At 43.9% G+C, this 27707-nt stretch overlaps 1 protein-coding gene across 7 annotated transcripts in view; it reads right to left on the bottom strand.

Annotated features, from left to right (window-relative positions):
• Positions 1–27707, bottom strand: part of evi5b (ecotropic viral integration site 5b) — a 34380-nt gene that overhangs the window by 5251 nt on the left and 1422 nt on the right. For 2 of the 7 annotated variants that reach the window (XM_031872920.1, XM_031872913.1), the window contains exons 2-19: positions 22393–22625; positions 18502–18691; positions 15504–15728; positions 15259–15333; positions 14991–15116; positions 14590–14733; positions 14065–14154; positions 13728–13825; positions 13305–13365; positions 13155–13208; positions 12109–12141; positions 11574–11714; positions 10617–10748; positions 10360–10500; positions 9751–9909; positions 9199–9345; positions 8739–8834; positions 5005–5100 (exon numbers count right to left, since the gene is read on the bottom strand). In XM_031872920.1, coding sequence (XP_031728780.1) covers positions 5005–5100; positions 8739–8834; positions 9199–9345; positions 9751–9909; positions 10360–10500; positions 10617–10748; positions 11574–11714; positions 12109–12141; positions 13155–13208; positions 13305–13365; positions 13728–13825; positions 14065–14154; positions 14590–14733; positions 14991–15116; positions 15259–15333; positions 15504–15728; positions 18502–18691; positions 22393–22625 — 2241 coding nt within the window. The other 5 variants (XM_031872918.1, XM_031872914.1, XM_031872916.1 and 2 more) reach the window with 5 other exon arrangements.

Below are 27707 nucleotides of genomic sequence, written 5' to 3'. Positions count from 1 at the left end.
AAAAACGATAAAAGTAGAAGCAGGCCGACACTGCTGCCCGGAGCGAGCCGATAGCCCGACAGAGAGGACTTTAATGCCGCGTAATACCAACTGTGGCATCCTGCCATGAGTGTGAAAAAGAGTGAAACAGATCCAGTGCCATATTAATATTAGCAACAATAATAATACTAATAATAACAAAATACTAACTTTGAAAAATAAATAACAGCATTTTTTAAATACATTTAACAATTAAAATGTCATAGTTTCTGCATAATTTAGTCAAATTTGTTTCCCTTTCTATTGAAACTCAACCTTAAAAACACATGAAAACACCAAATGACACATTCTGTAATGAGTCATACATTTAAACAAAAGGATCTCATTTAAAATTTAAAATCATGATCTAAAACATCTTATCTGGCAACAGAACCAGGGGGCGTGTCTGTTTGGCAGCAGGATGAGTTGGACTGAAGATGTTTGACAACCGGCCTATTAAAATGTGAATGAACTGGCACTGTGCCATGAAATGCATGTTCAAAGTGTCAAGCACCATCAATCACTGCAATATAAAACATTAAATTACTCACAGTACTTTGCTGTCTAGGTCCAGGACTTCGAATCCGCCCACTCCACTGAGATGACACTTCTGTCTATCAAATTACTTTGACCATCACAACTATAGACTTTACGGAGAACTCAATCAAATCGGCAGCAGTAGCAGCAGCATTTGGTAATAACACAGACCTGGTGAATGTTTACCAAGGCCTGAGAAAGAGAAATGCTCTTTTAAAAATGTGGTTTTCTGCATGAAATGATTGGTAGTTGAGGCTCAGCTCTGGAAACCGCGAGAAATCACTTCCTGAAAGCAGTCAATCTAAGCAAGAATCTTTACAGAGGAAGGCAAGTGTTGAGACACAACATCCCCCTGAGCTCACAGTCATCTGAACACACTGCAGTCTTCTGCCTACTTAAAGAAATTAAATCAGTCAAGGAGTTCATTAAACGTTTTTATTGTGAACTCATCACACTCACACACACTCACTCACACACACACACACACACACACACACACGTACATACAGACGGACAAACAGACACACACACCACAATCTCATTTAGTCTCCAGAGTGTGCCAACTGCTCCATAGTGTTGCTGTGCGTGTCCTTACTGCACTGCAGACTCAAAAAGTGCCATAATGTGTTCCTCTCCCGTCAAACAACACTCGTTCATCAAAAGGGACATTATCACCACCAACTCAACAGTCTGAATCTTTTCCCGGACATGACGCGACGAGGCCGGGGCCTTCAGGAGTTAGCGTTCGATACAGACATTCAGAGGAATTCAAAAGTCTCACACACCCCGGGGGTCCTCGCTGCATGAAATGGAGTGGAACTGGCCTGCAGGGCGAGCACAGTGCAGAAGATAGTGCTTACTTTGGTAACACTAGACGGCTCCCGATTCTCCCCCAGTTTGTGTTACAAAGTGTGTATATACTATGTTGTGTGATCTCAGCTTTATCTCCCAGTTTGAGTTCCCTATAGGACTCCATCCATCCCACGTGCAAATTTTGTGACTCACAAACCTGACAGACATTACTCATGTTCGACTCATCAGCTCAATCGACTCACCGCTCATTTTGAAAACAAAGCGGGGACGCTTTCAGAGAAGTCGGTGCAACAGCAACATAAACCTGCCCCCCTCCCTCCTCCCCCTTTTCTGCCCTGACAATGAACTGCCCCAATAAACTGCTTCTTTCTTTTTCTCTGAACAGTAACTTGCCATTTGTGTTACCACATTAAACTCATACGTCCCTTTTTTTTCTGCATTTGACTATATACTCTAAACATCAGATATGCAATAGATACATCATTTCAAGTTCAAAAGGAATTGAAAAAAACAAAAACATAATACAGATTTACATATCTACAAGTATGCAGATGTCACATTGACCTCGTGACACACTAGCCTAGTGAAAGGCATGCGGCATGTGCTAAGGCCATAATGTCAACATGAAGCTCGAGCCAGCGCTGGCCGACACAATGATTTGATAATAGCTGCTGACCAGGACAATAGATATGTATATACACACACACAGCGCTTTTACAATTCTGCCTCTGCGTGATGGACACTTAGTAGTAACGGCATCAATACGTGTTTGCTGTTCATTTATAAAATGCTTTAAAAATATAAAAACACGTTGAATGAAGTGTGTTATATGACATAAAAGGATTTATTGCACAGTCTCTTGCTCTGTGTTGTACCTACAGGAGGGGGTTAACCCCTCCACCCCGTCCACAGTTTGATACACTCCACATTAGCAAAGTCTGAGGTCCACGCTGATGGTCTGTCAAAAAACACAGAGGCGTTTGCTGCCCTCAGGAAGAAAACAAAAAGGGACGTAAACAAAACTAAATCCATAATTGTGATTCTCATGATATGAAATGATGATGCATTTCCTTTCTGAACTCCAGATCCAGGCTTCTCCTCTGAAATGGCTGCTGGAAACACCTCCTCTTCCTCAGTAGGTGCCGACAGCCTCAGTCCCGACTCTTCGCGGCGCTCGTCACACGGTGGTGGACTTGTGGCTGCCGCTCGGAGGTACAGAGAGTCGCAGGGACTCCTCGTCCTCGTCTTCCTCCTCCTCGTCCTCATCCTCCTCACTGCTGGTGTCCCCGAGGTTGGGGCGCAGTCTGATCCGGCCCCTGCTGCTCTGCTGGGCGTCCAGGAGGCTCGGGCCCTTGACTCCATCTTCATCTGAAGACTGGTAAGACCCATCATGCCCCACGTAGTGATTGACGATGTGGATCCCATCAAAAGTGGGCTGATTGGCCAGGCCCCTCTGTCCTTTTAAGCAGCAAATCTGTGAGAGTGGGCACGGTGAGTATGAGGAGCGACACAACGACTGAAGACATACATGTGTAACTTGTGAGGGAGGAAACAAGGACGGACTGATATGACATGTGCAAACACAATGGGTCAAATGGCAGATATTCAAACAGCGTCAATGGCACAAACAGTCTTTCACAAATCCAACATGCATGCACTAGTTCAACCTCAAAGCAACAATGTCATTCCTAAGATATGAGTCGTGTCCCAATACTACAAACCAGTTTACTTAGTGTACGGATCTTGCAGCTAGTATACAACAAATAAATATCATTCATCATTCTGTACTAACAGGAAATGAAGAAGGGAGAAGAAGTGCACCAAGAAATGGTTTCGCAAAGGTGCAGAACTTTATTATGGTTAATAATTTGTTTCCTTTGTTTATTAGGACAACAGTGTCAACTGCACACAGACATCTTTGGAGAGTCACGTCTCCAGTGTGAATGCACTGAAAACCTCCTCAGAATGAGTATGTAGTACGGATTGGTTTCATGGGGGAGGGCCACCTCCATCTGGGACTCTGTGGGAGACGGTGCTGAATGTGTCCCACTGAAAGCTTCAGAAACGTGGCCGTTCTCTGCTGTTAATCAGGGGCGGAAGCTAACCCAGCGTATGTGTCAAACCAACAAGTTAGTCCTCATCCTGCAAGTCTTTTCCTCTATTGGTGAGGCGTGAATCTCATCTTTATGCGCATGTCAAACTACGGTTGCAAGTGCACGGCCTGCTTCACCCTCTCTCTGTTGCATCAAGGCAGAGTGAGCCGCCCTTTGTGGCAGATGATGAAAACACACATTGCTGTTGAACTGCAGCTGTGGTGGATGTCCCCCCCCCCCCTCCATCAGCTACAAGAGGGGGCAATGAGATTATTCTGGCTGCACTATAGACTTACGCGGTTAGTGTTTTCTAACAGGATGTTTGTTTGAGGACTTACTGGCTAGTTCGACCATTGCACATGAGGTCGTCTTAACTACCGCCAATTAAGAGCAGTTCACTGTCACTTTTCTGTGGAAGCATCCAGGACCGCCCCCCCTCCCCCAACGCTGTGAAGTAAACCGACCCGAACGGGGCTAAGGTGGGAGCAACGTGATGGCCAGTGGAATGAAGGTGACACATGGGCACCAACTCACCTGGGTTGGTCTGCCACGCAGCAGCCAGACATGTAGGAAGAGACGCCTTCAGAGGCCGGTTCAGAGCACAACACACGACAAACAAAAAGAACAAGCCCACGTTTACCTGCGTCTGCCCTCCTGTTGTTGCCAAGCAAATAAGAAAATGGAAATTGTGATCTAATCAAGATCTGACTGGCTGCAGTCAAGATTTCCAGCAATATGAAGCAGGTTTCAACTCAAATTATGAGGGAGGGAGGATGGTGGGACTTGAGCCACCACTCGCTACTCTCGGGTTTGCTTTGCAGCAGACACTCGAGAGCATGATTCATAGCAGGCCACTCTGAAACCAAAATGACCACAAGGCCAAACCAAGTGAGAGGGGAAATGACTGTGACTGCACTGACTTAATATAAACCGGAGTGAAAAGAAACTAAATCAACTCCGGTTTATTAAGCACAACCACCAACTGCATCAGGCATTAGTTTGTTCTCGCTTGTTTTGATCTGCTGGAAAACAACGAGGAACTCTATCTGCGTTTAAAAAAAGGAAAACATCTCAATGAAGACACAGTTCTGAATAATTAATACGTAGAAACTAGTCATCAGATTTTCAACCCGTGACATTGGACCTTCTTGCATAGTACATGCATCACAGTCGGTGACGACTAAACAAGGAATACAGATGAATTGATTCATGATCAAATCTGCTCTCATCACTTCTTTACTCTCAACGTGCATGGTTATGATACGTCTCGGCTCTACTCTGTGATCAGCAGGGTAAAACCCTCTTGTAGGAACATCTGTATAGGTATCTGCAAGAGGTGTGCGCTGTCAACTATGCACAGGAAGTCTCTGGGTGTAGTTAACACTTCTAATCTGTCAGCATCAAAGAGAAACCATATCTGAGGCGATGTTGTGAAATCTTCTTGAACGCTTGATCAGAGAAATGGAAACGGCAAAATCTGGATCTCTACCAGAAAAAAAAAAAAAGGTAGCGCGGTTACTAATGGACCTGTTGCGAGTCTCACCTCGTGTTTTAGCTCTGCTATCTGGTCTTTGAGGTCGTGGATGTACTGGCTCGAGTCGGTGTGGTTCAGCTGGCCTTGGACCTTTCCTTCTTCTTTCTGTTAGTAGAAAAGAGACACGTTTAAAAATAAGAGACACAAGGCGTTCCTGAAATACAGAGGGACGTGAAGATATACATTTTAGCATCTGCAGAGCAAAGTGGTTCAACGTGGAACAAAATGATACAAGCAGCATTCATGTAAAAACACCCAGGGTTCAAATGTTGTGAATTACTGTATAAGCAGGACAAACACCAACAGGTACTAGAGCCCCACTATTTAAAAAAAAGACGCCTCACAAAGTGACAGATGTCGGGGGGGGGGGGGGGGGGGGGGGCGACGACACAAAAACAGTGTCATATGTGCTGGATTTCCTCCTGGGGCCCTAGGGATGAGGCAGGTTGTTAGCTTTAGCAGTTAAACAGCCCATGTGATGTTTACCTTCCTCACTGAAGACATCTGCAGGCATTGGAGACAAACACGGATGCTGCTTCAAACCTCAATCACACCCTCGAACCAGTCAGTTCTTTACAGTGAGACCAGTTCAAACCACAGCCCGGCAACACTGAGGCAACTAAAAAAAAAAAAAAAGGGAAGATGCGTGTCCACAGCAGGGGTGGGGTGTCGAGGTAGAGAGGTGAGACTGAGTCTTCTCTGGCTCGCCAACACCCCATACATACACATGGGGGTTTCTGACTCCTGTGGTGGGGGGGTGAATACGGCGGGTCCCAGTAGGCTTTTTTTTTTTCCCTCACAAGAAGTCTAAACAAGTGAGATTATTCCAAGAACCTACTGTTTTTGAGGTTTGGTCGCTGCAAAACACTGCACCAATAAGGGGCCAGGCAGTTAATAAGACTTTCTGGTGTTCAGCTGTGTGGATCAACAGGTGTCAGGCTGTGCCCGGGGGACGCCAAACGTCTCAACAAAAATGTCTCCCTCACATTCCTGGCCCCTCAGTCTGCAGAGCTCTGTTAAGCTCTAACAGACGGAAGAATAGAAGGAAGAGGAAACTACGTGTAGTGACACCAACCAATGACTAAAGTCAGGCAAAGTGACTTTGTTTACTTTAACCAGCAGCAGTGAACTGAGCAGCCGATCATCACAAACATCACATCTTGAGCAAAATCATGGCTCAAAAAAAGAAATGCCCGTGTTTCAGTTAGCACATTCATATTTACACTGTTTGTCTCCGTTGCAACAACCGACAGCTTATTTTTGTTAATCTGCAAAGATGCCTGCGAGGGATGTGTGAAACTGTATGACTGAAGTTTTACTATGACTAAACTTTCAATGGACCAATGAGCTGCCGCTCAATGAAGACCAGATACCATTTGTAAAAAAAATGACCCTTCCAAGTGATTTATATAGAATTTTAAACTGTCATTAGTTTGACTTTTTGTTTTTTTAGCATATTTAACATGTGAAATCAATGCAATGTATTTTGCATAGCCCAAAATGACAATCTCTTTACCGAGTAAACACGAGGATGTCCTTTAGTGTCTGAAACATTGAGTATAAATCTATGAGCAAGCCATAGAAACCTCAAAATAGACCATGCATGTCACGTTTGGTAGAGCATCTGCTTCAAGACGAGAAACCACTTCCTATCAGCCCAGAGACTCTGGAGCTGTGGCCTTCAGCCGAGGCCATGACTGACAGTGAAGGAGTCCTACACGTAAACCTCTAGACGTCATAGTCTCATTGAACGAATGTTTTCCATCAATACTCAGTGGTTATTATTCATTTGCATCTCTTGATTAACTCTCTGCAGGATGATCTGTTGAGGACGATAAGGCACACACAAAGCTAATCTGATCATAAGGTGACTTCTCGCATCATAACGCAAGCTGCAGATGTTCACCGCCAACACACGTCACTCCATCTCTGACGGAGGAAAGCAAGAAACTGATTTATTTTTTCTTTTCTGGTAATTGAACCAGTTTTCACCCACAACTTATAGAGCAAGTAACCAAACCACAGACTGAGAAGCCAACGGTGACACAGTGATTTCAGCTCAGACAGAAGTTAAGATAGAGTTAGCAGCCTCTGCATCGCCGTTCTAGACGCCGATCACTCAATAAAAACAGGGGAAATAAATGAAGTGTAATGCTTCTGTGCGTTATTGAGAGCTCATTTACGCAGATTGTAAAAAGCACGAGGGTGGTAGTGGTAACTTTGGTGTTGCGTGTTGATGCACCATCACTTAGTAACAAAACCTCAGACCACATTGTGTGATTGTGTGTGTGTGTGCCTGTGAAGGTTAAGAGGGGGAGGGTTTCATACTTATAAATAGTCTTCAGGTTAGACTCTCTGAAATACCTTAAACTTAAACGGTACTTTACAAAAACCTACTCCCCCGGTCACCAATGTTTCCAACAGACCCCCCCCCCCACACACACGCTATACTAATACAGCTGTGTTTTACTATACTGTCATTCATCGTCCTTATACACCAACAGCAGGTATAGATGTTGACAACTACATTATTACAGCCATTTATTGAGTGCTAATGTACTTCTTATAGATGCCAAATAGGGCGACATAAAGTAAAGTGTTCCAAATTAAATAAATCAGTGTGAGCAATGAATACTACTCATACTGTATTTAACCATTCTAGCAATAATGATGATATTATTGTTGTATTTCTTTGTCTTTTACTATAAATTGTTTATTTTATTTCTTCCATGGAGCCTCCCAGCGAAAGCGGTATCAATGTGAAAGTGCTCCTTGAACTGCTAACTGAGAATCATCAGAACACTATTTTGCTTTCGCAAAACAAAAACCCACGCGATCGGCATCTGCCTGTTGCTGCACAGCTTTACTCATTTGGAAAGTGAGCCGTGTTGAGCCCACAAACGAGCCTCAAACGTACGTATGATTGTATTGTTTTTAGATAACTTTATCGGTTATCAATCAGAGCTGCTGCGTGTCGGCAGTGTAAGAACAGGCCTGTATTTGTTTTGGTCACCCTTGTTGTGTGTGGCGTTACATTTGTTTGGGGATAAATAACACTGGGCTCTCTCTTGCTTGTGGAGACTGGTTCATACGAGGATGTACGTTTTATGTGTGAATCCGCACCCAACTTCATTAAATGTCAGTGTCTGAACTGAAAAACTACAATAATATAATCGCATTTTTTGTAGAGCAGCTCCAGACAATCTTTCTTAATATCATCAAATATTACATCGTTTATCATCCAGATTTTAAGTCACAAAGAGACGTAACATTTGAGCAGTTTTAAAGGACGAAAGGATGATTGGATTTGCATGTCTAATGTCTGCGCCACTTTACATATTCATGAGTGAATGAGCAATGGTCAAAGTTAGAAAGAACATGAGATAAGTCAGATAATCGTCATTGGGGCCGTGTGGGTTGATCAGATTTCATTGAAACCGGTGTTTCCTTGGAAACATAAGCAAGCAACACTTCAACTGCTATCAGATCAGATTATCTTTCAATTTCAAACGAGTGGGAGGAGCTCAGAATAAACCACAAATAAAGAAATCTGTCTTGTTAAATAAGCACTTTAGTTCTAACTTAAATATGTCGGGACCAGTAACTCAGAAACGTCTCCCTTCCATCTGTGAAAATAAGAACTCATGCGCGATTACTCCTGGATGGGACAAGTCTCTCTCTGCCTGAGGGAAGTTTAAATGTGTCAAACGTTCCAGACGTCTCAAAGTGTACTGGGACTTTACCTGAATCTCAAGCTCTGAGATCTGTTGCTGGAGTTCAGCCATCGCAGCAATGTTGTCAGCTTCCCGCAACCTCACTGCCATCACCTCTTCCTTACTCTGCAGATAAAAACAAAATGGAGCTAAAGACGGTGCTCTGCCAAAGCCCCGGGGGGGAGGCGTGATGCTGAAAAGGTATAAAAACACGTATTGTACAACATTTGAGTATTTTCTATTTTTGTACGCGTGAATCATGCAGGTGGAATTTCCTGAGAAAGAGAGAGCAGTTTAAACAGAAATCTAGCAGCATCTCCTGACTTCTTCAGAAACCATCAAAATATATAACAAGACATCTCAGCCATTAAATGATACATTATGTCTAAATCAAGCTTAAGAGAAAAGCAGACCGTGAACATAAAAAACATCAATCTATAATTCTATTTTACACAATAAGAAGAGAAGTATTGTGGATCAGCAGTCGCACCTTGCACTCAATCTCAGCTTGTCTCCGCTTGATCTCTTGCAGTTGCCCAAGCAGGTCTTTATTTTGCACCGTCAGTGTTTGCCCACACTCCTGGAGACAGCGACTCTCCTGCTCCGCCCGTCGCAGCTGGTTACTGTGGATCTGATTCTGTGTGAGCACAGGTTGTAAAAAAAACACAACAACAATATTTTGACTTTGATAAACAATCAATTCCATCCAAAAAGATCTGAGATACTAAAATGGGATGATGCCCGCACACTTTAGTTTGTGAGTTGTTTGGAACAGATGCCTGCTGCCCTCTGAAGGATACTGTGTGACAGTACAGGTCGAGAATTCACTTTTTTAAAGCGTATTTACTGTTAATTAGAGAAACTGTAGCTCCGCCGTACTTACTAAACTCTCCATACTACAGTACGCCTTTTGATTTCCTATGATCATTGGCATTATAAGGCCAGTAAAGCTAAGAATCTGAAAATGCTGGACAAAAATGATCAAAAGAATAATTGCTCCTTATCGGGTGTATGTGGTTAAGAAGCTGCTGTGACATCTGACCTGTGTCTCCATCTCCAGCATCCTCTGCCGTGTCTCCCGCAGCTCTGCCTGGGCTTCGGCCTCACGTAGCCTCACGCTCATCAGCTCGTCCTGCAGCTCGCTCAAGGTGTTCTTCCTGGAGCTGTCCTTCCAGCGACCAGCGGTGCGTGCCAAGTGACGCTGAGGAGAGGCGTTATGGTCCGTCACATTTCCATTACTTATTAAACAGATACACTTTCCTTTTTCCATTTCACTGACGTGGACATTCTGCCCTTTCAAAACGTCGGACAGCGATAATGTACGCAAATGTTACATTCTAGACACCGAACCTTTCAGATTTGTATACGTAGACTTTCTTGATGACTGAAGAACTGTTTCTCTAATGTGGTTTTTACACACCCAAGGAGTCAGGTAGTTATATGCTCCTCCCACAATGTGTACATTGATTAAGGACACTCCTCACCATGACTGAGCCCATCGGCGTCCTATCCTTATCTTAAAGCCAGTTGAACCCTTGCTATCCCTCAATACCCTGGAGAGGACTGTCCTGTCATTAAATGATTTGTTTTGGCTTCGAGTATTTACAACATAAATAATGTATTGACATGACATCGACATGTTGGCGCTCACCTGCCAGTGCTCTTCCAGGCCTCTGACTTGCTGCCTCAGCTCCTTCAGGCCGGTCAGAGCCTCCGCCTCTCTCAGCTTCACCCCGATCAGCTCCTCTTGAAGACGTGCCACATTGGTGTCATCTGGTAGCGACGTGTTCCTCTGCACAAGGAGTGTAACAATAACATGTTGTAGAACTGCAGCAGTGGGTGCACAGGGACACAAGCCAGGTTAATGCAATCATATTGTATGTTTGCGAATATTAGGCAGAAACACACCTTTTCAATATCCAGGATCTTGTCTTGCATCTCCTTGAGAGCGCACTGAGACTCCGCCTCCTTCAGACGGGCCTGCACCAGCTCTCTCTCCAGCTGCAGGACGGCCTCCTCGGAGTACCGAGGGGCTCCCTTCTATAACAGGACATGTGCGTGAGCACGGACAGCAAGTACACATGTTGATGCCCGAGTGTCCTCAACGTTGGCGTTTAATGAAGAGATATCGTGATACACAATTAATCAAGAATTTAATTCCCACAGGATTATAGAAAAACAGACTTTATTATATAGTTGATTCACAGACTATTTTTTGGCCCTGCTCTGTTCTTCTGGGAGAAAATACACCTCAATGCCTCTTCACTCTCCACTACTAAGAACTGAACCCTAATTGCAGTGGACACCAACCATTTTGCCTTTCACTTTCACATCAATATTTCATGACTGCTCATTGTGGAGCAACATAGCAAATTATGTAAAACATTGCAACGCTTGCACATTATCATCTGGAAAGCAACCATCAATAATTAAGAGCGTTCAGGTCGATGGATATGCAATGAGAGGATTCTGTGAACAGGGTGCCGTGTGTGAAATCTGCTGGCCTGTGAGACGACTGCTTGCATATTCATGAATGCTTTTCTGAGAATGCAGTTGGACAGTAAGGTGGCTGAACTGTGTAGTACTCCGTGTCCCAATTTGAATTCATGCATGCCAAAACAGATCATTACCCAAAGCCGATGTGCAAAGTGAGAGAAGCCCTGCTCTGCCACTGCTATGTCATGTTTACAGGCCCAGGTGTCTAGCGCAACACATCATCTTGAAAGGGTCGGCCTGAGCTTTCGGCACAACACAAACTGATTGGGGGGAAACATCCCAGTCTCAAAAAGTCTCAGCTCCAGTCAGACCGGACGGGATCCGAGCCGGTGCAACCTGCCAGCTGGGGACTCGGTGGCCCCTCCTTACCGCGTGCGGCTGATGCTGCCTGGTGGTTGTCTTGGCCTGCTCCAGCTGAGCACTGGCCTCCTCGCTCTGCTGTTTGACTGTGGCCAGCTCCCGCTTGACCAGGTACAGATCCTCTGCCTCCTGAGCCCGAGTCACTTGTCCCTTAACATAACCAACCGAGGAGGAGGGGCGTGAGCACGACAAGAAGTGAGAAAACCAGAGGGGCGGAAAGGATGGGCGAATCAGAGGAGACGAGGGATTGGATTTTCTAAGGACATGCTCAGTTCTAGCAACGTGTCATTTACATTCCAATTCCTTTGCTTTCTTCAGCGTAACGTGTGATTGTCTGACCTTTCCTGACATGCCACAATGTGCTATTTCATGCACTTATTTAACAATGTTATCGGTTATCACAATCTGGTTTAGTTCTTAATTCAGAGAATCATTAGAGTTCATTAGATGTCCTTCATTGTACTAATCATGAGCATGCACTGCTAAAGAGAGAGAAGGAAGTTGCAACATAAGTAATAGAGAAAAGAGAAAATGAGGAATATACCTGTATCAATCTATCTGCCAAGGAAGCACTTTCCTACAAAACAGAAATATCAGCAAGAGACAGCAGAGGGAGACAATCCAGAGGACAGTTTAAAGCACACAACAACAAAAGAACAATTGATTGTTTAAGAGAAGAAACGCAATGTTCATTTCCCATCCAGACATATCTGTTTACAGACTGTAGAACCGTGTTTACATTCGGGGGTAGAAAAGGAACATTGCATGCAGGTGTGGTGAAAAAGGGTGCAAATGAGCTGGAGGCGGTGCAGATAACAGTGACAGGTTTCAGACAGGAAGAAGCACAGGACAGCTCCGGTAGTAAGAGAGAGTGAAGTCTGGTGGTACGGCAGCACAGTCACAGTGTTATGGAGCTATGTGTTGTTTAACTGAACAGAAGCTATGAACTTTGATGTGGTTCATGTAAACTTTTGAACAGTTCAGTTAGTGGAGAGTTAAAAAAAAACAAAGGCGCTGGGAGCTACGTGACAGAGAGCTGCAGCCCCCGAGCTGGTTGTAAGTAACAGACTCATTTAGACCATGGTGTTCCTCCCTGCAGGCAAACATGGCGTAGCCCTCGCTATCCATGGCAGACCTCATGCATGGTGCCTTCACCTGGCAGCGGTAGCGCTCATTCAAAAAGAGACAGAGAAAGTGCAACTTGGGCATGCAGTGCTTTGCATCGACTTGGACAACATCAAGCCACGGCCATTTTCCCCTTCCGAACAGGCTTGTTAAAAAGTATCGGCCTCGGTTAGTGTCTGTTATTCGAGCCACACAGACAGTCACAGAGACACCAAGACAACCTCTGATTTATCTGCGATCAGAAAAAACGTACCATGCTGTACCAGCCAACCAGTAACGGTTTATCATGGAAATGGACTTTCAACTAATAGAGCCCAGTTAGTGAAAGACAAGACTCCTTCATACACAAGAGATGCACGGCGTATGAGCAGACACAGCTGGATGGGGTTAATGTGATGTTGATGGGCATTGTCTGACTGGTTATTCTAGTGACGGAGCGCCTGTTACAGACAACGCTGCACTCACTTTCTCTAGTGTGTCTATCCTCTGCTTCAGGAGCCGGTTCTCTGTCCGCAACCTCTGCAAAACAAGACATTGCAAAAATCACATGAAACAAAAAAAAACACAGTGAAGCCTTCAGAGCATTTCTTTTAACCCCCGACAACCTCCACGCACCTTTATCTCCACCTGCTCCTCCATCTCTTTAGATTTGATTGTAGTGTATTCTTTCTCTAACCTGAAAAAAATGTCAGTGAAGGACGTTAGCGCTCACTCACGACATGAAGACAGAATACAATCTGTCTAGCGTGGGCTGGGGTACTGAAAAAAAGAAATAGCAATGAAAACAGGGCCAAATATAAAACTTCTGCAAGAAATGAGACCTGCAAAATGTATTTTCTAAGCCACAATAACAACAAGATAACAAATACGTTCATAGGTTTCGTATCCTTCGTGCCTCATGGTTACAGGACATTACCGTGACGTCCCAGGTTCGATTCCAGCCGTGGGACCTTCGTTGCATGTCATAACTTTCTCTACCCCATTTCCAAAATAAATGCATAAGCAAAAGGAGAGGTTGGTAGGTGTTGATGAACTTACTTTTTCATCTTCTTGGCATTGTATTTAACTTGATAAGCAGCCAGGATGACCTTATCCGGCCCGCTGTCCAGCTGGTGTGGGATGACCCTCTGGAAGTGCTTGAGCACAATAATGAAACAGGATAAGTGTCACACACACGTAAACCAGCTACTTTCAAATAACTAGGCAGCGTGCTGTCTTAGTCAGACATCAAAGTTCATCAGAAGTCAACATGTACGCAGCAGGCACGGGTCGGGAGACACGCATGCATCAATTATTTGGGTGTGGTGGAGGTTCCTAGACCAGAAACTCTGAGCTGGTTAAATGACAAGTCATGTGGAGATCCCGGCTGATATACCTGTAACATTCCCTCCATGTCGAGTTGGATGAGTTCGGTCTGGTTCATCTGAAGGATGGCCAGTCCCACGCGGAAAACTACCTCCAGACCCTGAAGAGAGAGATCACCAGTAATCACTGAGGAGTCATCTTTTGAAAGAAAAAACAAACAATGTTCAGCGTGAAACCTCTTTTAAAGCGGATTGAGGATTTAGGATGTGTTACAACAGGTCTCAAGGGAGTGACGAAACAACTCACAGCCACTATAAAATGTGGAATGTAGAGTTTCCGTTTTCTCCACCAGGTGGTGCTAACGGCTAACGGATAACCTTTCCATGACAGTTACCTTCATGTAATCTAGAAATGTAGACAATCTCAAAGCAGTGGAGGAAACTTTAACCTCTCCAAGTGGAAACACTTGGCTTGAGTGCAAGGGGTTTGCCGTTCCTTTTTTAGATTTCAAATCTGCATACTAATTCCTCACAGAATAAATATATGTAAGCAGACACATGAGATAATTCAAAGATGGTGGTTCTTTTAATCTGACCTCACACATGAAGATGTCAAAGATCCTTGTGGCGACGGGCAGAGGGAAGGAGGTGAGGAAGATGGTGAGGAACCAGGAGGAGGCATACATGGACGTGTGAAAGCTCTGAGCCTGGAAATGCATGTGCAGCTCCGGCAGTTGTTCCTGCGAGGCAAAAAAAGGGATTCACACTGTTATCACTGTACCAGGGAATGAGATTAGCACCTGCCACCCGTCTAATCCAGGGTGAATGTTGGCCGTGGTAAAGGTTTTAGGTCAACCGCCAGCACCGCGGTACATTTACTTATCTTAAGAATGGCTTTTTAAAAATAATATTTCTCAAATTGAGTCTCGCACAACTCACTTAGTGTTTAAGCATTCAACATAGATTTCAGGAATGGCCGTTGGAAATGTTAAGTTACCTGGATCATATACTCAAACTGGTACATGCAGAGTCCCAGCTCAGCCATGCTGGGTTTGAAGAGCTCTCGTAATCTGTAATCCTGCATCAACTTCACGAACACGCAGAAAGCCTCCTCTTCTGGCATCTAGAAAAAAGATGATTGAAATAACAGGATGAAGTCAAACCTCAAATTGTTCTGTTATTCACTAAAACATGTCAAAACTGTTTGCTGGAAACTGGTGAATCAGTGTGTTTGTGTGCGCGTGTGGTGAAGATTGGATCATTACCTGCATGAGCAGCAGTCCTACAATGAATGCACTCCCTTGACAATAGCCAACCTCACGGTCAACCAGAGAATATGCCTGAGGTAAGAGATTAGCTTTGGATGAGTCTCAATGATATCTGTACAAACTTCATTATGCATTTACTGTACTCAGTTATTTTCCTTAACACGACTTCCTGTTAAACACCTCTTTTTTGATACCTGTACACACGCTTATCAGTTTATCTGCAAACACAAATGGTGACCTGCCTTCATGACATTGAAGAGCACTTCCTGGCCCAAGCTGTCTTTCTCTTTGAAGAATTCGTGCTCGGGATAAGTGCGCGCGATGTCTCTGCGAATCAGCTTCTCGCAGGGCGACGTCATCTTCAGGAGTTCGGAGTACTGATCCTTGACGGGCATGTTCTGGGCGTTGCACAACAACTGCCACACTATTGCCCGAAAGTGGTGAGGAATCCCACTTCTGACAAGTTCCTGTGGAAAAGAAGAAGAATAGATGATTGACGATAATCTAGCTGTATTTTAAAGACATTTATGAGGAATTTAAAAGAGCATGTGGGGGGGGGTCTTTGTTCATTTTTTGAATGTGGACAACAGTGTAAGAGAGTAAGGAAACTCCTCGGCTTCATGTGGAAAGAACAGACACTTGCATTTCTTACAACAGGATACAGCCTCGGCCATGCTTTGCGCTCTAGTACTTATCATCCCATTTCAGCACAGTCTGCATCTCATAACAATACCATTTCCACTGACAAATATAATCTTGTCAGTGAGACACTTTGCAGAGCGATTTGTTTCCATACATTACTGCTGATACAATTTGATTAAGCAATTTCCTGTGCTGACAGGGAACACTGGTCTTTCCTGCTTGTGTGTGTGCATCTGGTCGGTCCAGGGTGCATCTGGAGCAGAGGTCCACCCACACAGGCTTTCAGCAGGGAATCCCTCTCGCCTCTCAGAGGCCAGAGAGAGACAAACCAAGCTTTGTGCTGGAACAATGCACCGTCTCATGTCTTCACTGCATCTCAACGAAAGCTGCTTTCTGAGGCGCTCCGCCACGTTAACACACTTCTTTGTATATTCTAATCAATGCTCCGTGACAGGCGACAACATCATCAATGACTTCAATGTTCCCTGTTTTCCAGAACTTGTTCGGTGTAGATGTGCAGGAAATCACGTCACAAACATCACGTTTAGCCATTTTATTCACCAAATGAAATATATTTCTCTTCAGCTGTCGTGGGTATTGAAAACATGAAGACATCAGGGGTTTTGCTGACAAGTGCAGAAAAGTGCTTTGCGCAACAGAATCGGTCTTTCCCCGTAAGCCAAGGGGAAGAAAACATACTCATTTTGTGGAGGCCTCAGCAGTTATGATTAACCTCCCAGTCTAGATGCAGCCATCTGGTCATTACTACTTCTGTTAAATTACATAATAACACCCATGCATTTTCACAGGTTCTGAGCAACACTTCCCCATTCACGTGGCAAGAATAACAGAAACCCTGCCCATGCAGAGGATGTTCCATCACATTTGCATGTGTGTGTGTGTGTGGTTTCATCAACGGGTTCATACAACAGCAGCTCGTTTTGCATGTGAACGGATTACAGAAAATGGACTTTAATTTCGACCGACTATGAGAAAGGCATAATCATGGGTGATGATGAGGGAGTTTTAAGTGTCACCATGACTGTTGTGCTGCTGGGGTGTAATTCAAAGCAGAGCAATGAATGGACTAGAAGCATGCTCCCTGTAGGAGAGCATGCTTCATCCAGGAATAGTTTGACGTGGCCTTAAGGACCTGCTGAGCAGCGGTACATAAGAAAACTACAAGTTCCTTGCTGAGTCACTGCCATAATGTCTGTTATCCAACAAAGTACTTAACAGGGTTTCCTATTGTTCCACTGTCCTGTAGTGTAAATCTAAACTGCCAGCGACTGGGCATATGATTATCACAAGACCTCAGAGAGTAACAGTAGAAACAAGCGACCTAATATTAGCTTCAAATGTCAAGGACTAAAATAACAAGTTCAAGCACAACACTACAGTGTCACCGAGAACAAAGATAGCCTGGGGACTTATTTCTGGACGGAGTAAACACTCAAATGCATATGGCCATTGTGGCATTCAGAGGCTGACACGAATGCCTGTGAAACGTGTCTCACGAGAGTCGAGAGCTGAACTCTCTGGTGGAGTTTAAAGCCATCTCCACTAAGGCTGCCACTAAAGACGATTTCTCTATCGATTCATTAATTGACTTTTAATCTAAACGGTTAATTTCTCCCCCCAAAAAATGAAATTTTATTATATTTTGACAAACTGCATCCTGCGGCCCAAGATAACATGTAAACCTATGTTTACATGTTAAAGTGCTAAAACATAGGTTTGTATGTGCTATCAAGATGTGCTACTTGCGGTTCTGGACTTGCAAAAAATATGTTCCCAATATTCTTACAACATGGAGTGAGTAGTGGTGTAATATAAGACTATTCTGCAGTGGGAGCATTCTCTCTAAGGGGATATTGTTCAACATAAATATGTTACCCCTGAAATCTTAAATGAAGATATTATAATAGAGAATCAACATATGCTGCCCATATTCTTACAGAGCCCCGTTTGTTATCAGAATCGGTCGACCCTGCTATCGATTCGCCCTACGGTAGCACGGCGGCAGAAGTTGTCGGACCGAGCAATGCCAGAGTGTTGGCCTCAACAGAAGCTCGGACTTTTGGCGGGAGGCATTCAGGGTGAGAGGGTGCCGTTCATCTGCAAGCACCGCCCACAACGCAGTGACACAAAGCGGCATGCTTCCTTTAAAACTCTTTTTCAATGTTATTTCTAAAGCAGCAGGCAGACACACTATGGTGTTATGAGTGTACTTAGCAGCTATAAAGGACAAAATATATATATATATTTTTAAAAATATGTGTCGGTTTAAAATATTGATGTTGAAGCATTTTTAGCGTTGCCATGATCAATCATGCAGAATCTACACTGGATGCAAATTAGGCCGCTCTAATTTGCATCCAGAATATCATTGGAGCCCCCGTCTCTTTATCCTGGAATGCTTTTATTCTTCTCAAATGGACAATGGTCTCTAAAATACATTTATGAAATCATAGCTCTATGATTGTCTTAACCTTGTTCTCACCCGACGGGTCAGTGTGTCAGTAAGCTCCTAAAGCAGTCGGGGGTCAGTACGCTCCTAAGCAGCGCTCCACAGGTAGCCCCGAGCACCGGTCTCACCTTGAGCTGCTTCTCCTTCTTCTTGCGCACGTCCTCCCACTCGTTGACGATTCGTCCCCACAGGATCCACGAGTCCTCCTCGAGGTGGGAGAGGTTGGAGGAGGCAGAGGAGCTGGACACCAGGGAGGAGCCGCTGTTTCGCCTGGAGCCGTTCATGGAGCGCAGCGACTTGCTGTCTGTCTCCAGCAGCCTGTAGGGAAGGTGACCGTTAACACTGTGCACACACAGAATATTGGGTTTTAACCGTTAAGTCCACGAACAACAAATGCTTGTTTCAATCATTTATCAAAGTCAACACGTGTTGCTACTTGCAACTGCTTTATGTGGCTTATAAAAAACCATAACAGGTCTGTTATAAAAGCAACAATGCATATTGGACGTCGGTAAAATATGAATTTCCATCATGGATGGCATTTGAAGTGCATTGTGGAGGGATGACAAGCTCAAGCAATGCATTCCTCAGCAGGTTAATCTAGCACTGTATCACTCTTATCAGTTGGTCACTGCAGTTACTGACAGAGTGACCCAATCAAGGATCAGTGTGCAGAGAAAGAGAAGCTGGGTCTGAGGAGCTCGTGACAGACACACAAAGGCTCAGACACCTGATCTCGGAAAAAAAAAAGAAGAAGCCTGGGCCTCTACACTGGAGCCTGTGACGTCAGTGAGGGTGCTCCCAAAATGTCTAGGATTACAGCCCTATGTGGGTCGGGGGGGAAGCGAAGTGGACTGCCAGAGAGACCAGCCTGCAACGGAGCTCCTTCACTTGTATTCAGCTCTGACGGCGAGCGAACAGGTTCGTTCAAGTTCGTCACAAATGGTCACACGCGCTGCAAGGACGGGCTGCGTTTACACATGAACCTGAACATACCTGCACCTCTGCAAATAATTCACCAGTAGTCAAACACAACACAAGTCTGAAGCTTTACAAACACAGAATAGCAGAACACTGCAGTGAATTGGTTGCAGTCGAGCAATGCTTGCAGGGTTTAAAGAGAGAGTTTGAACGATATTTTGAGCTCGGACGAAATGCCAAACCATTAGTTTTACATTCGTTCCCCAGCATGTGACTGTTACAATATCATGACTTCAATTTGCAGTTCATTACGGCAGGACAACAAGCTGAAAATACTTTTAACCTTACCAAGCCAAACTCATGGTGTTCTCTTCATGTCTCTGGTTTCTAGGAATTTTGGAGCAACGTCTTGTCCGATTTACAGATTGGAGCTGTCAGTGCGGGACTTCCTCGTCCGTGTGTCACTACTGAACGAATGCTTTTATCTGCTCTGTAGGGTACAAAGGCCTGCACAAAACACCTGGTAAACAAGCGCAGGAGGCATTGCGGTATCTGTAACATACATGAGAATACCAAAGTCCTCCCTCCTGTTGTCGCACTCGTCTGTCAATGCGCGCGCGCACACACACACACACACACACACACACACACACACACACACACACACACACACATACACACACACACACACACACACACACACACACACACACACACACACACACACACACACGATTATAAGATGTGCATGTTTGGTAAGTATCAGCATGTTGCTACGGCGGTGTTTCAAAAACAAAGACCGCATGATCAATTGGAAGCAAAGCGCGGCAGCAGAGCAATGTTTTAATTAACAAGACGTTAAAGGGGCCCCGCTGTGTGGAGGCAGGGGTCAAAGGGCAGAGGAACAATGAGCCCCTCGACACCACGACTTGTGTTTACAAGACGGGAGTCTGCTCAGAGCTTCATGAGGGGAATCAGGGAGAAAATGAAACAGTGAATCTGGTTAGTTTTGATCTCCCGTTATGAGGGAAAAGCGCTCGGCATTCTGGAGCGGTCGTGGGTGTACCGATGAGTCACCGACATCTGCATTCAACAGAAAGCGTCGCTGTCTTCCTTCACTGGAGTTAACCGTGACACAATCCCCCCCAACTCTGAACCGAGTGCTCGGTTTCCATGCTGCCACGGAGTGCACTAGCCATGGGTGAGAGTCACAGCGGAGGAAGAATTCACAAAGCTGGCAGTAGAGGGGCGTTGCGTCACCCTTCAGCAGCACTGGGATCTGATGTTAACAATGAGCACGTCAGGGACGGCCCAGAGAACACACATCTCAACTTACAAAAGACTTGTACAGTTCAATGTGTGGCAGATCTACAGAGACGCAGTACAGAGTTGCATGACATCTGCAATAAATTAGGAGCTCTACAACTAAGCATGCTACGATGTCGATTTGTGGAGATATTAACAATTTCATGCAAAGGAGACTCTGCTCTTGTTCTAAGATGGATGGCCAAGAAACATATTGTGTGAATAAACGCAAGCACATCTGGCTCGACATCACACAGAATTAAAAATGCTGAGTAAGAAGAAAGGAAGCAGCAACACCACTTTTAGAATTCTATGGGATAACCCTCCAAATACTAATCCACCACTGTGCATACAATAGTCCAGAATACCAACAAGTAACAACAATTCAAATGTACAATCACAATTAAAATGACGATGCATTTCAAATTGCCACCTTTAGAATCAATGAGAGGTTCCTGTTAATCCTGCTCCCTATTAGAGGATGTGTTTTCTTCTCTTTCACTCCCTGCAGGTAGTGCAGTCTACCACCCACATCTTAACCTTTATAAATCTTGACCCAGGTACTGTTAAACCACAGGATGACAGGGTCTAAAGTGACACAGACACACACACACACACACACACACACACACACACACTTGGGTCCAACACCTTAAAACCAGCAGATACATGTAACTGATAAACAAAAGTAATCTAAAAACAGACACACGACTTTGCCTTCATGTGCGAGGAGCACACACTGACAAAAAGCACACAAACCCTCCAAGAACAAAAACTCAAAATCTTCTCAACAGACGAGCTAAACCCCAAAAAAACTAAATCGAGATTCTTTTCTTCCGACCACATTTGACTCTTTATATTCTCAGCTAGTTGGCAAGTCTCAACCTGTTGTGCGTCCCTCTCCTGTAGGTGTGTGTGCATACGTGATCAGGTGGGGGATGTGCAGAATGATTCTACGGCAGTCACAGTGGTGCAAATGTGTAACGAAAACAAGGCAAAGAAAAAACAATTAATAGTTGATCTGTATATCACTGTAGCCGGACCAACAGCAACTGTAGTACTTCCTGAGGAAGTTGAACTTGTTTGGGGTGTAACGCTTTCACTTTTCTGAGCATAGTAATCTGTCTCCTGGTGCTGAGAACCAGCTGCACGGCACAAAGACAGTCCAGTGATCTCACAGGCCAGAACCTGTCTCACATTATTCAGCAGGAGGGAGAGTATCCACCCCGTCCTCTTTGTGTACAGTCTGAGCTGCTTCCCTCAGGCTCGCAGTTAAAAGGTCAAATTGTTGATGACCGTTGTTTTCTGCCGTTATGTTAATATAATAGAAGAGAACTCAGTGAAAGGCAAACTCACACTGTTGTAGTTCAATGGGTCTTTTAAGCAAGGGCAGCTTCAAACATCTCAATATATTTTAATATATCTCCTCAAAGCAACAAGAAGATAAATCCAACACTTTTCCTACATATTGTGCAAAATGGACTTCCTGTACATTTGTAACAGAGATGCACCGACACCAATACTGACAACGAATATTGGCCCGTTACCGGATCAGGTATCGATGACAATGGCCCAACGGTATCGGACACCATTATTTTAATAATAACAATTCAGTACATTTGTATTTATTTCCCAAAAAAACCAGCTTGTGTGATTGTCTGCCAGCCTGTGCGCTCTATATCTCTGTGTAACTAACTACTGAAGACGTGGTATTAATCCAGTGGAAATCTACGCTCTACCTCACAACGTGTTCATCTGATGGGCAGGAGAAGCTTAAGAGACGGACTGCTCACCTGTTCTGCTCCTCGAGCTTGGCCAGCAGCTCCACATCGTCGGGACTAATCGGCGCCGGCGAGGACGGCGAGAGGGCAGGCGAGGACAGAGACGTGGAAGAGGAGGTGGCGGTGGTCTGCAGGGACGTGGGCGTGGTCACCTGGCTAGCCATCTGACTGACCGTGTGGGACACCGAGTTCTTCACCCATGAGAGAGTAGAACTCAGCTTAAAAGCAACCTTGTCTGTCGCCACCTGCAGAGGATGGAGACAACATTCAGCAATGTTTTTTGGGAGCATTTTTTATTTTCCACCCGCTTTCACAGGGCAGTCTAGCCTGAATCAGACAACTTCTTAACTTCTCTCCATGTCAGTTATGTTTTGCTTGCAATCAAATTTAAATATGTATTTAAACATCATTTCTGGCAGAACCATGAAAAAGCTGCACTGGTAGCACAGATCCAGCAGTCAGTATCGTCTGGATCGATTCAGCGGCTTAGTTTTAAATTTAGCAATTAGCAAATTAATTACTCTATTTCTGATACCAAGATCAATACATGAAGTGACTTTTCCAGTGTTTTAAATGATGGATTGAGTGACAATCACCAATGATTCTGTCAACTCATTCAATATAAAAAATGAGATGCTCTCTGAAGATCATCATCCTACATGATTGACATTTCTTTACCTTTAACTTTGACCAATCCTCTGCACAAGTACAGTCCGGTGTGCCACATGTAATAGTTCAGTGTCACTGAGGAAGAGCTTCTTGTGACACATCACCACCAAACACAGGTCTGAATGCATTCTGTCACAATGTAACAATAACCTACAGCTGACATTTGACACACACAGCAATGACAACAGCATGAAGAATTGAAAACAAGTATTTGGATCGGTGCTCAGCAACGGCCAATCTACTGTCGAAACAAGCAGGGAGGATGTGAGTGCCTGATGCACAATACTGAAAGCTGAATGCAGGGAACCGTCTACTCCTACCTGCTACTCCAAATAATCCAAAATCATTGGCTTTCAGCTGCTTATATACTCCATGAGGAAGTCCAGTATGTATTTATTAAGAGAAAACCACTACTAGAAATGAAAAAAAAACCATTAAATTGAAATGTCAGAAACAAGTTCTATCCTGACAGAAATCCACTCGTCAGACCTTCGGCCACTGCTCTGTAGTCATCTGCTGATCACACTGTCAGGAAGGGTCAAAGTGCTCCACTAAAGATTATACCACTTCTTTCTAAATCAGCGTACAACGGGAAGTGGACCTCTGCGCTCAGCAAAAACTCACCTCACACCTGATAAAAAAATGATTTGCCTTTGGTTTCAAACCAACAGGAAGTCTGAAGACTGCCACCAGGCAGGATACTGAACATATCATGCATCTTACTGTGTCTATAACGATGAGTCACTTTTCTGTGAGTATCAGAAAAAACAAAGGAGGAGGAAAGGATCGTGGTCAATGTGGTGATAGGAATGTGCTATAGTACAGACTGAAAATAGCTGAGCTCAGGTTTTTTTTAACCCTCCTGCACACAAACACTGAGTGACTTTACTGTTTATTTATCTGTTTAACAGCTTTGTAGATGTAGATATAGGGTACCGTAACAGAACAGTTTTGGACGATGAGGACAATTGATAGCGATCTTGAGAAGTGTGTGTAGGAATAGGCAACAGGACAAATGACTATGTCCTCATTCTTAAATCAAACCAGTTGCAGTGTACCAGGCGCCCTTGTGGCCCAGTGGTTATGACGCATAGAAGATAAACGTCCCAGGTGTTATTCCAACTGGGGACAGTACTTACAACAGTAGTTGTGCGTCATTGCCCTCTCCCAAAGTATCCTGTCTGAAGCATATTTACCGACCTTCATCAACAAGCTGACATGACAGGCAGCTAAACCAACAGATCCACATCCTGTAGACCCTACAGGCTGGCTGCATTACATGAGCCTGGAGAGATGACACCATGATGACAACTAGGCTATAGAAGGCAACACTCACTTTGTAGGGAAGAGCAACAAAGGTCTGCAGAATATGTACGTAGATATATTTTAATACATTTCATTGTATATTTTTTTTCCCCGATACTGTGAAAACACAGGTTGCATTTACTCACTCCGACTGCCTGTAACAAAGTTAGCACCAGACATACGCTGCTCACAGAGACAGAATATGTCATGGGTGTGTGTGTGTGCGGTGCACTCTGACTCAGAAGGCCATCAGCACATTTGTCCATCTCAACAGCAAAAGCAATTACGGGAGTCAAATTCATTAATACATAATTGAGTTTACAAAGAAACGACAGAGTCACACTGCGACTAGATTCACCTGACTGGCACAATAAATGCAGGACATCTAATCGTATAATACACTTACACATAACTGCAATTAACTTGATTATTACATTTTAAAAAGGATATTGAAAGTGAATTCTTTGTGTGAAAAGAATTAACAATGTTGGTAAATGTGAACATTAATATAAAACTGATCCTGAAAAAAGAGTTTGTTTTCACTCCACCAACTCTTTTTTGTTGCCTCAGTGAGGAAAGCTAGCATTGTGTCTGTAATCTCTCTCTGGAAGCAAAGAAGTAGTAGTAAGGGCATGATGTGGGATGCCAAGCAGAACTAACTGGGGAGAGAAATGATGAACCAAGTGGAGGTACAGCCTGGACCTTGTTTATGTGCTCTTATTAGGTCTGATTAATGATGTACCTCATTGATAATTAACCTTATTAATTGGCTTACTTATTTATAAAACATTGGGGAAAGAAACAAATACCAGTGTGCCTTATTGTAGTTTTCTTTTAAGCAGACTAAAAATGTCCTGAAAACTAATTCAGGGACCAAAATACGAGCAGCAAAAAAGAAATCTACATTTCTTCTAGCAAGCCCGGCAAACTGAAGCAAGGCTTCCCTGTAAATCCTGGATACAGGAGATTGTTTCTACTTTTGTTTGTCAAAGAACTCAAAGGGGCCCTGAGACGCAGCGCGCATAGCTAATGAAACGCACAGCAAGGCGAGAAGAAAGCCTCGGCGAAACAACTTCAAGACGATTGGGGAACTGAGAAAAACCAGAGGCAGAACAGAGACGCGTTTCCTTTTTCCCCCCAATTCAAAATGCACGGCACCCAACAGATAGCTCACAGTGCTGTCAGACAGACCAGGGGGAAGAAAACTGTCATAAACTCTTAAGCCAGGACAAATGTAGAAGTCTTTTTAAAGTCATCATCTGAGGTGAAAAATAAGACTTAATTCATCTCGCTTTTACTTCTCTTTCATATTGCTATTTCAAGGCAGTGAAGAAGAAGAACACAATTGTCTGTGCCCAGCAGGAGAGTCTGTCTTCAGGGAAACAAGCCGTCCATGAGCTGTGTGAGGGTATTAAAACACAGGCCTGACTTTACAATGACAATGACACACGGACACAGAGGTAGAAAGGCCTTTCACTTCACACACAGAAGGAAGCTCACATTTTCCCAGAGTACAATCAGCATCTCAATGGTCTTGCTGAAGGCCATTCTTCATGATGCAGCCACATAATGAGAGCGAAAGACACCGGCTATTATTTTACACTTGGCCTGCAAACCCTGCACTGCAAAAAGTAGCCTTATTAAAAGAAGAAGTTTTAATCAATAACACCAACACATACATTTTAGGCTTGGCTAGTTTATTCTGTGGGAGTGACAGCTAATGTCAATCTAATACACCAACTACTTGGCTAAGCATTCTGCTGGGAAAGAGTGTGCAAACTCCATTGTCTCCATCAGTGACTGGCATTTGGTCTTCCACAGACTACTTCCTGTGATATGCCCATATGTGGCATTACTTGAAAGGCTCACTTCTTTCACTTGCACTCACTTTGTTTGACAGATGCCACGACTTCTTAAAGTCACTCAGCTGTTTATTGTTGTTTATGTTTGTGATACCTCTCAAATAATACTACTGAAAAGTAGATACAAACCAAACAACATACGGGCTTACACGCAAATCTTCTGCTCCCTTCTTAGTTCCAAAAGATGTATTATTACTCCCTGAAGCACGATATGTTTCTCAGCAACCATACTGAGGTTGGGGGTCAGAGTAAAGCTTGTGAAGGTTTCCATCGCAGCTTCATGGCCATCTCTAGTCTCACATGAGTTTTACACTGATAGAAGTGTCACTATACATGATAAGCTAAGCACTGAGAGAATTCTGACAACAAAAATACATTTATATGAAATCAACCAAATACATTGAAGGGTTATTTTTTTTAAATTTCCTTTTGGGAGGACTAAATACTTAAATTTCTTCTTCTTCTTCTATTAGCTCTAGTCATTGGTAGAGCACAATGTGGATTCACGCTTCTGAGTTCATAAAAGGTGAGGTTTTAGGTGAGGAATCTAATATCAGTATAACATTACATTTAATGGATCCTTATGGTTGCCATTGGTTTGGCTCTGCATACAAATAGCCCAATTTTCCCAGTTCACTGGATCAACATGCTGCGAGTAGTGTTCAAGTCATGATCATCAAGTTAACCAAAAACCTCCTTTACTCTCTCACGACCGTGTCCTCACATATATTAATCAGACCTGGTGTGGCTTACTGTAATACTTCATGACAGTCGAGTAAGAAGTACTTTCTGCAGTTAAGTAGTTAAACTTTGGGTAAATCTCTGGCCCGAGAGCCGCGTTGTTGTAACTTGCAGGTCACTTCTCGGGAGTTTGAGTTAAATATATCCTTCACGTGAACACCGCCAATGCCACTGCTGAGCAGTTTAAACCCTTTGCTGGGGCCACACATCATGCTCTCACCAAAAACATTTGGTTTACAGGCAGTGAACAGAGGAGCGATGCGTCGGACACAGAGAAGATCCTTCTATGGCTCGCTTGTGTAGTGAGCTGAAATGGAGATCTAGCATCAAATGCAACAGTATACAGCGTCTTTCTCTCAGAAAGCTCCGACGTTGGCGAGCTCCACGAGGCTTACAGTAGAGTTAAATAGTTACATCGGTAAGTTAACTCGACATTGCTAAGAAGAAGAAAAAAAAAAAACTCATCCAACCGAATTATATTTTCTTTCCAGGCGATAGCTGGAGCCCTTCGCAAGCCAATTAATTAGCTAGTTTTTCCAACTGTAAGCTAAACTTACAATAGCTTGACTGGAAACCTGTGACAAAAGCTAATATTGCGCTAGCCAAATGCAAGAGTTTGGTATTGACACCGTCTACTTTCTCGACGTAATGTCATACAACTCACTTGAACTGATACAGTGGTAACTTCCAAATCGTTTTATGAGTTAGTGTTCACGCCAGTACTTAGTCAGAGCCCGAAAAAAAAACAAG

Source organism: Anarrhichthys ocellatus, unplaced genomic scaffold, assembly GCF_004355925.1.
Source record: "Anarrhichthys ocellatus isolate YVR2014 unplaced genomic scaffold, GSC_Weel_1.0 scaffold67, whole genome shotgun sequence".
Classification (NCBI taxonomy): Eukaryota; Metazoa; Chordata; class Actinopteri; order Perciformes; family Anarhichadidae; genus Anarrhichthys; species Anarrhichthys ocellatus.
The sequence above is the reverse complement of the archived record's forward strand: the minus strand, read 5'-3'. Positions and strand labels throughout refer to the sequence as shown.